The sequence below is a fragment of the Paramacrobiotus metropolitanus genome, unplaced genomic scaffold, assembly GCF_019649055.1.
Source record: "Paramacrobiotus metropolitanus isolate TYO unplaced genomic scaffold, Prichtersi_v1.0 Parri_scaffold0000035, whole genome shotgun sequence".
Taxonomy (NCBI): domain Eukaryota; kingdom Metazoa; phylum Tardigrada; class Eutardigrada; order Parachela; family Macrobiotidae; genus Paramacrobiotus; species Paramacrobiotus metropolitanus.
This window is the reverse complement of record NW_026570255.1, coordinates 754,702-769,367: the sequence shown is the minus strand read 5'-3', so window position 1 is coordinate 769,367 and position 14,666 is coordinate 754,702. Positions and strand designations below refer to the sequence as shown.

The 14,666-nt window shown below is 43.2% G+C and overlaps 3 protein-coding genes across 4 annotated transcripts; all 3 read left to right on the top strand.

The window, feature by feature from the left end:
* The first annotated feature begins 4,717 nt into the window (after positions 1–4,717).
* On the top strand, positions 4,718–7,916 carry LOC129589457 (uncharacterized). 2 transcript variants are annotated; one of them, XM_055484232.1, is made up of 5 exons: positions 4,727–4,789; positions 4,852–5,232; positions 5,371–5,577; positions 7,088–7,336; positions 7,403–7,916. In XM_055484232.1, exons 2-5 carry the CDS (start codon positions 5,178–5,180, stop codon positions 7,522–7,524), a joined length of 633 nt encoding a protein of 210 aa, XP_055340207.1. In that variant the 5' UTR covers positions 4,727–4,789; positions 4,852–5,177; the 3' UTR covers positions 7,525–7,916. The 2 variants fall into 2 exon arrangements, with proteins under 2 accessions (XP_055340208.1, XP_055340207.1); XM_055484233.1 differs by having other exon boundaries at positions 4,718–5,232; positions 5,401–5,577.
* Positions 7,917–8,056: 140 nt separating this feature from the next.
* LOC129589456 (sodium/potassium-transporting ATPase subunit beta-2-like) lies at positions 8,057–10,722 on the top strand. The gene is made up of 4 exons (XM_055484231.1): positions 8,057–8,612; positions 9,113–9,217; positions 9,315–9,520; positions 10,030–10,722. The coding sequence occupies exons 1-4, from the start codon at positions 8,324–8,326 to the stop codon at positions 10,393–10,395; spliced, it is 966 nt and encodes a 321-aa protein (XP_055340206.1). The 5' UTR covers positions 8,057–8,323; the 3' UTR covers positions 10,396–10,722.
* A 1,163-nt stretch (positions 10,723–11,885) lies between these two features.
* On the top strand, positions 11,886–14,022 carry LOC129589505 (uncharacterized). The gene is made up of 5 exons (XM_055484286.1): positions 11,886–12,080; positions 12,472–12,564; positions 12,674–12,837; positions 13,012–13,062; positions 13,223–14,022. Exons 1-5 carry the CDS (start codon positions 12,017–12,019, stop codon positions 13,595–13,597), a joined length of 747 nt encoding a protein of 248 aa, XP_055340261.1. The 5' UTR covers positions 11,886–12,016; the 3' UTR covers positions 13,598–14,022.
* Positions 14,023–14,666: the final 644 nt, after the last annotated feature.

The window sequence follows — 14,666 nt, the reverse complement described above, 5'->3', positions numbered from 1 at the left end:
CATGGCTGTAATGCTGGTCATCAGCCTACTAATTGTCTGTACCGTCTTTGCCATCATGGCGACCATCTTTGCTACTGTAATCAAGCCGCCAATGGAATACTGGACAGTTTGCACGGCCTGTCCCCCATCCTGCTCCGTATGACCGCCTCGGAGTTCCTCCCCGTAGCGCGCCGGTATGAAACGGACTTGGAAGAGTATGGAATAGTCTTTGGCCGAATGCAGACATATGTCGGCCTGCCGCTACTACTGCTCAGCCTATCCACCTTCTACTCTTGGCTGCCACCGTGGCCCAGCTAATGCTGGATTCAAACACATCACCAGATCCCTACTTTTGGGTCTACTTTGCCACTGAGAATCTCGTCCATCTTTGTATGATGATCACCATGATGGTGCTGGTCGATCGAGCAACTAAAAAGGTATGTAAACGACCTAGACCTACAGTAGCCTAATTAATTAGAAATTCAGCTTACGTGTGTATCGCATTTTTATTCGTATTCGCACAGCGCCGTTCTATTCGTTAAGCGCACAGCGTGACAATACTGTAACTTGACTAATGTACTGCACGGTGCATGAGTACAGCTTTTTACCCCTTTATTACCTGTGGTACAACGGTTATGCAACAGCTTAAAACAACACAATTTTACAACATGAAAATTTCGTTTAACTTTTCTGCTCCTTCCATCGTTCCCAAAACTGATGTAGCGTTTCCCCGTTGTATCACTAGTGACAGTCTCTGACGCAGAAATTCATGGGAACGTCTTTCGCTTTTTACCCTTGCTGCGGCTAAAACTTATGATGCTCTTTTTACCGCGGAAACATGTCTGATCTTCCTTTGAATCCTTTGCGTCCCTTAGAGGCATCAGCAGCATCGTTTTTTCCATACAAAACCATTGTTTAATTACTATAATTTCTATTGCTTTCAAAAAGATTCCGTGCACAGTTGTAGGAATTTTTTATGAATAAGAAAGATTAAAATTAGAATTTCACCTGCCGCGTAGCTAAGACCGGTTATTATAGAACCGCCAGGTGTTACATCATGGGGTACGCACCGAGAGCATTTTTGAACCCATTGATAATGAAACCGTCCACTATGTTTGCCGTTATCCGCATTTAATGTTTTTAGCACGAAGGAATTCTGGAGCAGTGCCAGCGACTGTTGGCCGACTGCCTTCGGCGACGCCACGATGATCACGCCATGACGAATACAGTCTGCCCTTTCACAGGGATAACGGGATCGCTGCCACTGAAACGGTAAGATTATTGAGGCGCAAAACAACCGCAGTGACTTGAGCCCGTCACGATGAGAGTATCGTGGTACACATGAATTTTATGACTTAACGCGTGGCGCAATTGCACAAAATATGCGACGTGCACAAACTGTCCGGTCATATTAGGGTCGGTTACACTGTACATTAGGGTCAGTTACATTCCTCCTTCTGATCCCCCTGAGTCGCTATACGGTTTATTTCATTACTGCAACTCTTACAGACAATCTACAGAACAGTGGATGGCATGTGGGATGATACTCATGCACTAGAGAAGTCGCGTACCGGCATAATCGAGCTTATGGAAACGGTGATGGCGGCGGCAAAATGCCATTGCCGAGGGGAGTTTTATGCCTGCCGCATGGTGACCTTTCAGCGGGCCACAGTTCTCGAGGTACAAGTAATGAGCTTACAGTACAAGGAAGGCGTACCTTCAGTTAACTGACCGACTAACCGTTCCCATCTACCGATAGCCGTTCCAAAATCGGCAGCGATGTTTAAGCGCAGTAAAAGTGAAAAGTGTAGTTTATTCTTGCAACAAACTTAAACACACGAAATACATTGAATTTAAATAAGGAACGTCTAGAAATATTTACGTACGAATAACCGCTAATCAAAAGTGAATAATGTCGCGATAGGAAAACGTACTTAACGGATGTTGGGTACGTAGAGACGGATAGAGCCAGGTGGTTAATTCCCTGTGTAAAGACATTTAGCGCACGCTGAGCGCTGAGAAAAGCTGCCACTACACTACAATTATCGCAGTCATGGATTTAATTCTGCAATGAATTATGTATAACGATAAATAATTCGATTTTCTGTAAATATGCTTATATTACTGTACTTCGATGTTTGACATCAGCGTGCATGTAACCCATGTCCCGTAAAGGTGGTGGCGCGGCGGGACATGGTAAAGAGCTCATGATGTTTCATTTTTTACTATTCAGATACGCAGGAAATTACACACCTGGAGAGCTGTAGCCTATAGCCTCCCGTAAGGCACTGCTACGGATTTCTGATGGCAGAAAACTAGTGCTACGCTCTTTGTTTATTTTATATTATATTCTATCCCTTTCCCTTTCATCCCGGCAAATCACATAACAATTTAGAGTACTGAAGCAGCCATGTTAGCCTTGTAGAAGTACAAAGATTGGTGTTCGGTGTACCAGAAGATATCCCAGTTACAATTAGAGTATTGCTCGTGAGGGGCGTCTGTCGGTTGGTTACGTCACGTGAGCGCCATCTAATGGCCATGACACACCGCCACAGTGAATATGCCGCCGGCTTTGTACATATTTCGACGGCTTCGCAGTTCGCAGTCAACTGGACTTACTGGGGCACCCTGTACCGCTGACATATTCTTAATGTGAACGCTGGTGAGTAGCGATGCTGTAATGTATGTGATTGCAGATGATCATGCTACTTGTGATGGCAGCACTGTTTTTGTGGGACCGCCGCGAAGGGTTCGCGGGATCTGAATGTCCCGGGATGAGCGGAAACCAGTCAGTTGCTTTGCTCAACAGCACGACAGCTCTGAATTTATAAACCGCTCTACGGATTGCTTTGCTGCGCATTCAACTATTCAGACGCCACGACGCAACTGGCAGTATACGGTAGCAATGCTAGCATACGGATGCTATGCTAGCATACGGATGTTATGCTAGCATACGGATGCTAGCATAAAGGCTAAAGCGAGGTGTGCGTTGTTCCATGACCTTGACTGCACCCTGCGGATGACGCACACGATGCTCTGCTTTGCACTTGTCTATATTTCCTACAAGGAGAAAAGCTGAACGAGTGCCTCGTTGCCCTGGACAGCGCAATACCCGATACCGAACTTTCGATGGAAGCAGTGCTGAAATTATTACGGTCAACATAAACGCCGACGGAGGTCGAGAAAACCTCATCCCTTGTTTAAAAGATTTTCTAAACTACATCCCGAAAAGTAGCCGCAACGTAAATGGCGGTGAGATTTTGTTTCTGCCTCCGTATAATTTCCATGTTCAGCGCACGCAAATGCTTACAAAATTTTAATGATAATGATACCAACAAATAATGTATGCACTTCATTACCAACAAATACTGTATGTACTGTTAAATCCCGCTGCCTGATCAAATGCCATAACATATGGCGTGGCGTGTGCCCGTGTGAGAAGAAATCTGGGGGGAATTGACTTATCTTTGGGATGCGAGTGGTACCTTCCAAAGAGCGTCGGCACGACGGCACCCAATCACGGCGCTTGAAAAAAATCTGCGTAGCGTGACGTAGATTGGGTTTATCGTAATACGATTTTCCCCTGAAATACAGTGAGCTGCTATATCTGAATGTATGTGTAGTAATTGTGTGATCGAACTATTCACTAATTCGGGCCGTGGATCACAAGACACGCGGAGGCGAAGCCGCAGCTATTTCTTGCATTATTGCATACATTATTACGTCTTAATAACTTTGCAATTCAAGAAGTAATTCAATATTCATATGATAAGTTTAAATATTTTTTTTCAGAAAAATCAAGCACATAGAAGAATACTGTAGACCAAGACGCTTTTCAAAAAAATTATCGCACACCCAAAAAGCCTTGAAAATTCTTCTAAAGATCTACCAGTACTTAAGCACAGGTTATAATGTACAGTAATAAAAATTTCATAGAACATTATTATTTTACTTCATATTACGTAATTTTACTGGATACATGGATACGGACCTAGCTTAGCAACTGATACAAGGTGCAAACCGTGCAATACCTATTTCTACTTCATAATGAAAATAATGAAAATGAAAGCTGAAAAACAGAAGCATGCTTGTTCCATTGTTTATTCTACAGCCAGTTGTACTGACCTTACAGTGCAGCAATAATTATTACTGTGAAAGAAAAAGGTTTGCTTTTGCCCCTGAGCTTTTAAAACGTTCTACTATCACAGTAATAAAAATCTGCAGTTAACATTTTTAATTTCTCGTTGAAAACGTTGCCGTGTCGGAAGTAACAATAAAAGGAATTATTTTTAAACAAGTTCTTCACCGATTCTTTTGATTCTTGTTTCTAAAGACAGTTTAAATAATCTGTTATTCATACAATCTTACCGTTAGTGTAAACCCGCGCAGGCGCATCATTCTATTTACTAACTGCTGTCGAAAAAAATGTAGTGATCTTGCCGTTTAAAGCGTAATTTTCTTGGGTTATTATGAATAAATCAACGCGAGGTCAGTTTAAATCCAGCTTAGTCGTGAGAAATTCGTTTTTTTCCATAGTTGTGCCTTCTAAATTTTGATTATTTTTTTAAAGCCCTGGTCAGGAGACATTTCGACAGGTTTTGAAGTACAGAAAATGGAATACTGTAACATAATAAGTACTGTGCTGTACTGTACTGTGTTTTCGACGTGGTACAGTGATTGCAAGGGTGATAGTACGGTAATACAGTACTAGTGCATTCCTACGAGTAAAAGTAAAGAAAACCAAACCAAACATATAACCATGTAAATTTGTATGTACATGTTTGGAACCTGTTCACTGGATACTGAGAAAGTAATATATTAAATACTTAACAGTTACTAGAGATTTGCCACTAATGGGTCTTTATTATAAAGGTCACCAAATCGTTTACTGTTTCTTGCCAAAACAGTCCCCGTGCAAATTGTGTTTCTTCTCTTCCCAAGCTGCAACACTAGCTGGGTAACTATTCATCAGTTTTACTTTCTACACGCTAAGCACGGGATCGACAGTGAATACGTGCCTGGCAAATTTATCGTACAATCTACAGACTGTACGTCGAAAGGAATCACAGTTGATATCGGACGATTCTTAGTGCCCAAGACCGAATAACGGGATATATACAGTATGGCCGATCTTCGATGATCTCTTCGGCCAACATGCAGCGCAAGAATAGCACGGCGAGGAGTGTCCTGAGAACCTGATGGCTGGTTGGTCAGTCACAGTCTATCTGGTGGCCATCGTCTCCTTACGAACAGGTGCGCAAGGGGGTTCTCTGTAGAAATATGGGCAGTACGAATGGCCGATTTATTTAAGGCCGTGTTATATAGATTTACTACTACGTTCACTATAATACCAGCAGCGACCTTTCATGACCCTGTTATTCTGTGATTTAGTACCAATTAAAGTGCGGTTTTGCTGCGCAGGCGTGCGGAGTCTGCAGTGCTACAGCTGTTTCAGCGAGGACAACTTGCCCAGCCTGCCCTTCGACCCCGACCATTGCAACCCATACGGAAGTGGAGAGCCCATAATCCGGAACTGCTATACGCAAACAGAGGTTCCCATGTGCATCTCCGGCATGTTCTACGACCCCAAAATCAGACGTATGCTCTTCGCTAGCGAAGCCTTTTTGACCGTAGAACTTGAGAGCTTTGCATTCTTTAACCGCGAACTGCGCTTGAAACCAAAGGCCGCATCTAGAATAACCAGAGGCGGATTATGGCATTTTTCGAGACGATTAACCGCAATATCTCGCGACCTAATTGACAGATTTTTTTTCTGAATACATATTCCGAATCAGGAGAATTTTATCTTTATTTTGGTATAAGATTTTAAAAAAACGCTTCGGAAATTTTGCCTGGGGCAAAACTTACGTGTCTGCCCTAAAGAACAGTACACGTCCAGTAAATTTCCACCCCATGACTCCGTTTATTGAGCTGTATGATCCAAATTTAAATTCTTTTGTCAAGACCTTCTTACCTAAACATTTTCGTGCAGGAAAATTTATTCAAATCACGAAATCTAGGTATAAAAGGAGGTGGGTTCTCGAGTTCGAGGCCGCTGGGTCTTCGAGGTCACTAACAGTTTTACGTGCTTTAGCGATAGGTTTTTAGGCAATAACTTTATTCGTAAACGCTAGCCTATTTTGGCAAGAAAAATTCAACTTGGATCAAGCAAAAACCGTTGGCGACCCCGTAGACCCAACGACCTCGAACTCGAGAACCCACTTCCTTTTATACCTTGATTTCGTGATTTGAATGAATTTTCCTGCACGAAAATGTTTAGGTAAGAAGGTCTTGACAAAAGAATTTAAATTTGGATCATACAGCTCAATAAACGGAGTCATGGGGTGGAAATTTACTGGACGTGTACTGTTCTTTAGGGCAGACACGTAAGTTTTGCCCCAGGCAAAATTTCCGAAGCGTTTTTTTAAAATCTTATACCAAAATAAAGATAAAATTCTCCTGATTCGGAATATGTATTCAGAAAAAAAATCTGTCAATTAGGTCGCGAGATATTGCGGTTAATCGTCTCGAAAAATGCCATAATCCGCCTCTGAGAATAACTAATTTTCCATAATTGCTAGAAGATTTTTCGCTGTAATCGCTCAAACGCCGGCAGTTATTATTATTTTAGGTTTCTGCAATTTTTATTCACCAAAAAGAGATGTGTAATATACATAAATTAACTAAATTTCCAGAAACAAGTAATTCTGAAACCAACGGCTCCCACCCATTTCGCCTGCGAGATAAACCAGCTCATGAATTTTCAAAGGATTTTGATTTAACGTTTATTACGTGAAATGTTAGATGTTTGATTCTTACAAATTGGATGAAATAAGAAAACCAATAAGACAATGAAATTTAAAAATTTAAACGATCGATTGGTTGAGTGTTCTGGATCGATAAATCTACGAAAATTAATTAATTTTTGCGCTACTGGCATCCTCCAGTTTTACATGCAGTCAGTTTGTTTGAAAACTGAAACACTTGGTTCTTGTTTTTTTTGCCGTAATATTATGTTGCACTTCGAAGTAAAATGTTGTCCTCCATAAATCGTACATACGTAGCAGCGTTCTGGTGGGCGAATTTACGTGTCATAACGTTTTTTTAGAGAACCGCATCACCCGCGAGTGCGCCGACGCCGACCGCTGGACCATCGACTTCTTCCGCTTCCGCAAGCTCTTCGCCGTCTACAAAATCCCCATCGGCCGGGCATTTTGTCTGCCGGGGCCGGATCCCAAGCGGCCCAACCAGGACCGTCTGTGCTTTTGCACCACCGATCTCTGCAACAAGATGAACTGGAATAATCTGCTGGATATTGTCAACTACACGCTGCCGATGCTCGGGACACTGCCCACCAGTGAGTAGTGGCGCCACTGCCCGTGTTAACACTGAAAGCCTGGTGACGATATTTACTGTGTTGCAGCGTCGGCCATCTCCGTCAATTCCACCACCACCACCGAGTCGGCTGCGCAGAATGTTATCGTTGACGCTATGGGCGTGGCGGCGCTAACCGTTGGTGTCATGTTCTACGCGAGGATGATGTAACAACGATCACTATTTTTTGCGGCGTGGCGGTTGACCTTTCGCCACAAGCGCACGGTGCACCCAACCGGACGGTCTTCGGTCGGTTTCGCAAAATAATCCGGCCAAGAGAATTCGGGCGAGGAATGCTGTCCGTACGCTGTTTAACAGGAGGACCGTTTGTAATTGCTCACGTTTTTCTTTGATTTAGGTTTTGACAGCATTTTGCTCGCGCTGGAACTTGTGTTTTCTGTTGATCTGCGTGGCGACAGAGATCGATGGGTGGTTGCATTTGCGACAGGATTATGCCCTTTTTGAGCTTTGAAACCTGCTGATCGTTGCTTTCTTCCAGCGACTGTGTTTGTCGTTTTTTAGCCTTCGTTGTTAGGCAACAAGTTTAACGTACTTATGACATGCGAGAGGAAACTGAAGTCCGCTTGTGCGCATCGTGTTTTGTCTCCTACACTTTCCATAAATATTATATATTTGCGTCAACAGAATTTACACAAGTACACTAATTAAATTTGTACACAGCAACAACCTCTCAACGCTATGCTGTTACGAGAAATTAAGAGAATAAATAATCTCACGAGGAAATGGTAGCATTAATCTTGAAACTGAACAAAAAAGTTGAAAATCTTTACATATCTGAATGAGAAATCTGTATCTGTCGTGAAATACGTTGTGTTGACGTGAAAGTCATGACGTGGAATACGAATCCAATAAGTCTATTTGTGGAGTGATATTTCAGTGCAATTGAAAAGAAGGCAATCCTATGGGCCCGACAGTATGTTGCGTATAAGAAGGTGCTAACGGATTAACAATGCCCGATAACGCGGCGCTCTCGGAAGCGCAGCTGCTGGAGGCCACGATCCCGCCCAGTCCCATTGTGCAGCAATGGCGCGAATTGCAGACATTCCTCTACAACCCCAAGGACGGCACGGTGATGGGGCGGACCGGGTGGGAGTGGCTGCAGGTCATTGCGTTTTATCTGGCGTTCTACGGATTCCTGGCGGCCTTCTTCGCCGCGGCGCTGCATCTCTTCATGATGACGCTGGATCCGCGGCAGCCGCGGTGGCAGCGGGATTCCGGACAGATTGGAACAACACCTGGTTGGTTCTTTTTATTTCATGGAATTTGAATTATTTGATCTAACAATGACACAGACTAAATTTCGGGAAATGGTTTACTCAGTTATTGCTAATTCTTCCCAAAAATGGGAAAGTTTTTTGAAACATTTCATTCAGGGTCTTTGGCGACCTTTCGCAATAATCGGATTTCGGTCATTTTTCGGTCTTTCGAGCATAGTTGCTGATGGGTAAGCGACACTAATTTGTCGGAAAACGTAATGACAAGAATAAAAATAAATACAAAAAAGGCGCAAATTCATAATTTTAGAAACCAAAAATCACAAAGAATTAAATTTCAAAAAATAAATACTTGCAGCTTGAATAATGTATTAGCAGATGAATATGTATTAAACAGTTTTACAGCAAGTGCGAAAATTACGAGGAGAAAAAGGATAGCTTGCTATATGAATAATTCTACAACAAAATTATTAGTTATCTCATGAGGGTCTCGTCGTTTTACTAATGCGCCGACATTTTCACAGGAATGGGCTTCCGCCCGCGGCCACCGGATCCCGAGAGCCAGCTGCTCTGGATCAACAGCACCGCGAAACAGATGTACATTGACCAACTAAAGACGTTCTTAGCCCGTAAGTCGGTGAGTGCCAACCACAGCTGCTGCATGTTACACGCTGGGATAGTTCATTCTTAGAAGCGTTATCCTACTGTTTCATGTTTCCTTTGCAGCGTATACCAACCAGGCAACCAACAACGGCCCGCTCTTAGACTGCTCTCCCATGTCGCTAACGCCCAACACGACCGTGACGCAGCCTGACGATACGCACTCGGATTACGTCTGCAAGTTTGATATGAGTTTGTTGGGAGCGTGCGCGGAGAAGTATGATTTCGGGTACAACACCAATCAGCCCTGTGTGCTGCTCAAGATCAACAAGGTACGGCCCAAACGTTTTATCCGTTCTCACCGCAATCCTAAGTAGGAATCTTCTTCTGATTTGCTGGTTATAAATCACATATCTGTAAGTCGGAACCGAGGTAAAATCGCTCGTCGTGAATATGTGGCACGTGTTATTAAACCACGTTGTACATTTTAGAACACTAGTTTGCTCATTCCCATTCTTAAAGCGTCAGAAAGTGACTCTGCGGAAAAAAAAATTATCTGAGTAGAAAGGCAAAAAATTGGGTTGGCGAGTAAAATGTTAATATGCAAAATAGGGAAATAACTAATAAATATAAAAATAAATTCGCAATTTTTTTAATCGAGAAAGGTCATCGGTTCTATGTATAATGAACCTCAATATTGGGTTCATTTAAAAATAAGGGAAACCGTGTTTCACGCCAGTGCTGCTTTTGATAAGGTTTGATGTTTCTTCACTGTCGAATCTGTTCATAAAGATTCGTTCATCGAATAATCTTTATAGCGAATGAGTTTCTCTATCGGTAGATCTACGGCTGGTTCCCCAACGTGATGACCCCAGTCCCCAGCGAAGTAACGGCCTTCCAGCAGTCTATCCAGCTGATCAGTCCACCGGACAGCCAGTCCATCCCGGTGACGTGCGCCGGCGAGACGGAGCTGGACTCGGCGCTGCTGGGTCCGCTGGCCATGTACCCGGCCAGCCTCCCCCAGTCCTTCTTCCCGTATCAAGGCCAGGCCAACTACCTCTCCCCCGTCGTCATGCTGCAGTTCCTGGATCTGCCGCGCGATGTGATCGTCAATGTGCGGTGCAAGTTCTGGGTGCCGGATGTCGTGCACGATGCGGCCAAGGGCTGGGCGACGGTGGGCTTACAGATTATGCTAAACAGCGAATAACGGCGTTGGTCACCTTGTGGCACCGCGCTGCTTTGTACGAGGGTCACTCGGAAAGTAATGATAACTATCGCACGATTTTTTATTGCATCAGCGCTTTCCTCGTATTTTCTCAAAACAATGTCCCTTAATCTCTATACAACGTAAACAGCTAAACAGCCACTCATCAAACGCTTTCGAAAAGAAATTAGGCGGTATCTTAGAGATCGGTGTACTGATATTTTCTTCCAGTTCTTCATCATTTTCAAACTTTTTGCCACGCAACAATTTTTTCAAGCCAGGAAATATTTCGAACAGATAAAGGACTAAGGTAACCTAAGAAAAATAATGTGGAACGATACTTTACTCCAGGCCGAGAAAAAATAAAGCAATGACGGAGTGCTTATCTGTGGATTTTCGCGATATTGCACCACACGGGTGATACCGTGTCAAAACCATTTTCTTCTGCTTTATCAGTAAGAAGCTGCAGCACACCCTCGACACCTTTCCTTCCATAATGCTTAGACCCTCTGCTATTGCTTCGGGGTCGGAAATGAATACTTCCGATCAGGGTTTCGACTATGAGGACTTTTCGAAAGTGAAAACGCAAAAACATTCCAAAATTTGAGCACCGTTGTCAAAACGGATTTCTCGGTGCGAGTTCGCTGGAACCAGCTGGCAACATCAGCAAAGAATGGTCCTTATTAAGGCAACAGAACAGGCAATGCAGCATGAAAAAATTCTACACTTCTCTCTGCAAATCAATTTTTCAAAATAATATCATGAAAACTGGCCAGTAATTAAGGCAACGTTTTCAGTGATCAGTGAAAAAATCAGCGCTACCCAGCCATGTTCAGAGTCTTGCAAACCGCCAACCTTAGGCGGTATGGCCACGGCCATTGCCCTATGATCTAGTTATGAATGCTACAGTTTTTAAAAAATTAGTGCATAATTTTATGATTACTAACTGATACTGATTATCATTACTTTCCGAGTAGCCCTCGTAGTTGGCTGGCTTGTTCTCCAGTTAGTGCAGTGTAATTTTGAGATTTGCTGCAAGCGTTTCTTCGGGGATGTTTCCGTTTGATAAACATAGAAAAATAGTGACCTTTTGCTGATGAGTGCATGACGGTACTAATGTACAGCAATCACACTGCCCTACGACTTTCGTTCATAAGAAGTGGTGAAAATTACAATTAATGCACAACTGCATAGAAAGCACTGCTATTTAATTCCGCGCTGGAAAGTGAGTACTAACTGAATTGGCATTCGAGGCAAACGTAACGGGTTGCAGGTATTAAAAGCAGCTGATTCATTTACCACTCCGATGCATCATTACTAGTATGATCGTTAAATTAACTGTTCATTGCCGCGAGAAAAAAAAACCAGTTACAGCCGCCGTTTCGCCGTCTTCAGATCGGGATTCGTTGTAACATCCTGCGCCAGTCATCTCCTTCCGTCACATGTTAGCACTTTAAGTGTATAATCGGCAATCTGACTAAACTTGCTATAAAACGGCAGTCGACGATTTCAGTGAAATACCAGTACGTAAAATCTGGCCCGACCACAAAGAATAGCAACACCACCGCACGCCGCATTGTTCACCTACCTGTATGTTGTGATTGCGAATTACTTGGCCACCGGTATGCTTACCGTAACGTTGCTGCATCAGCCATCCTCGGCATCGTCTCTAGTTTATTTCTGCGCTGGTAAGGCACCAGTTATTATCATGCCACTTACGCATGGATATTTTTCATAGCAGCTCATTACGTTTTCTTTAATCTTTAAAACGTTTGTCATTGTTTGCATAGTTATAATAAAAACGATTATTCTTTTATGTACCGTTGTTACGCGTATCAAAGGTAATATTATTGATTTTGCTATCTATTCTTATTTAATTTACTTATTACCGTATTTTTTTAAAATTAATGTTGCTGTTTTATACAATATTTCATACATCAAATTTTTATACCGTATTTCACAATTTTTTATATCTGTTTGATCTTATGCTTTTTTCATTTATTTAATTCTGGTTTATTTATTTGTGTTTTATCAGTCACAGTTTCTACTATTAACCTCAAATACTACTGGAAATTTCAGTAATACTCCATGCTGGCGCCTTTCATACCCCGCCCATGGTTTATTTACTGGATAATGTGTATAAGTGGGATCTTCCGGTGACGACGCCTGTCGGTAAGTTTCCGAGTACTTAATGCGTGCACAGAGTTCGTTTCGTTATTAATACCTCCCGTGTTACAAACCGTTGGCAGCTTATGAAGCAGCAGAATAATGGTTGCTTTAGGTACAACGATTTCACAGCTACGAGTGAATCGAGATTATTACCAATCCAATCCCGGAAGTGTTGTGGTGTACAGCATCAGCGCCGACAAACCGGAATACAGCGATCTGTTTTTTGTGGATCCACAGAAGGGAACTGTTATGCTGAAGAAACCGTTGGATTCGCAGGTAGTGCACTCGACCGCAAACGTACTGTGCCGAACAATTTTAGCCATGATTTCCGACATTCGACTGCAACTGTTGCCGTCAGATTCACAGCACGGCACTGACGAAAATCAGTAGATTCTGCCGAGCTTCTGACGGGCACCAGTCGTTATTTATGAGCCAATTGAATTCTTGCAGAACAGCACAGAATTCGTGGTTTCTGCAGAGGCGTCCGATGAACGACTGAAGGTATTTTTGAAGAATTGTTAGTACTTCCCTGATTCCATCCATGTATCATTCTCATGTGCAGTCTGTAGATGGTAATAAACTATCATAAGCAAAAGGAAAGATATTGGGTTGCTAAAACTCCCTCTCTATCGTTTCACTGTCGACTGTCGTTTTCTTACAGGTCCGAATACAAGTGCCGGTGCACATCGTACCAAATGATAATTCGACAGCTAGGCTGTCGACCGTAGACGATCCGTCTATCGGGTTATCGCCATTCTCTCTGTCCCAGCTCCGTCCGTGCCACGTCAGGCGTGCGAAAACGGGTGAAACGGTTGTGTGGGCATTCGGAGCTTGTCTCTGGCCGACGGACAGGACGCCCGACCGCGACACTTTCCATACGAATTCCAGTGGAACATCCACCGCGCCGACTTCATCAACCGCTTCAACCAGCACAACGATTGGGACGGTCGCAGCCGGCGGGGATGAGGGAGAAAGAGCGGACGCTCGCCGTCGCTTTTCACGCCGATTATTCAAAGCAGTGCAGTTGTATTTATAAAACCGTTTGTTTGCAGCAATTATGTAGAACCACTATTATCCACTTTTTTTACATACGTTTTTGACCCGCGGACTGTGTCACGGACGGCTTAGTCATCAGCATCATCGAGGTCAGCGACGATTACATCATATGACATCAGCCTTGCATCAGACTCGCTCAGCCTTGCATCATGCGGCCTCATTCCCACGCGATAACGCCAGTGACCACACCCTCCGGCTGGCGGCACCACTCCGCCGCGCGGGTATATAAAACCACAGCTGCAACCACCGGAAGCCAGTGTGCTTTCCCCTGCGAAGTCAACCGACCAGCAGTCTACAGCCAGCCCTGCACCGGACCATCCAGCGATTGTACTAGCTTGACCTTTTGTTTAGCTTATAGCTTTGTTGTAGTGGGCACATTGATTATCATTAAAGGTCAGTCAAACACCGGTGCGTTGCCTAATCGTTATAGGTATTGTTAAGGTCATCGTTGACCTGATCCATAGGGCTCATACACACAGCACTACAGGTAGAACTCATTGTTGCTACAAATTGGCGTGAAGGTAAGGCTTGTACGTGCTAGAAACTTTTGTGAATTGTTGTTGAGAATTGGCCAAAATTTGAGGGATTATTGTTATGTGATTTGGAAATTTGTGCACATTATTATTGAAATTTTGGGAAAAAGGATATCCTTGGAATATTAGCCCACTTGCGACACAGGTAGCGTTAGTGTACCTACTGACCATAGGCCACTCTCACTTACAAATAGTCGCCGACACAACACAGGTATTCTTGCTGCTGTGGTTACCTGGTCCGTAACTACACAGTGACTTACAAATAGTTGTGTGTTTTGCTGGATGGTAATATTAGGCATAATAGGTAAAATCTAGGAAATTCACACGTAGACTGTCGTATAACATACAGTATATTAGGGAAAGTGAAAAACCAGTAACTAATCAGCGGTAAAAATACAGGCTAGATTATTGACTTGTAGTATAAATAAATTACGGGAATTTAATATGAAATACACTGGCGTCGAGAAAGAATAAGGAACCTACTAGTGACCCGACAGATAAATCGTTAGCGCAGAA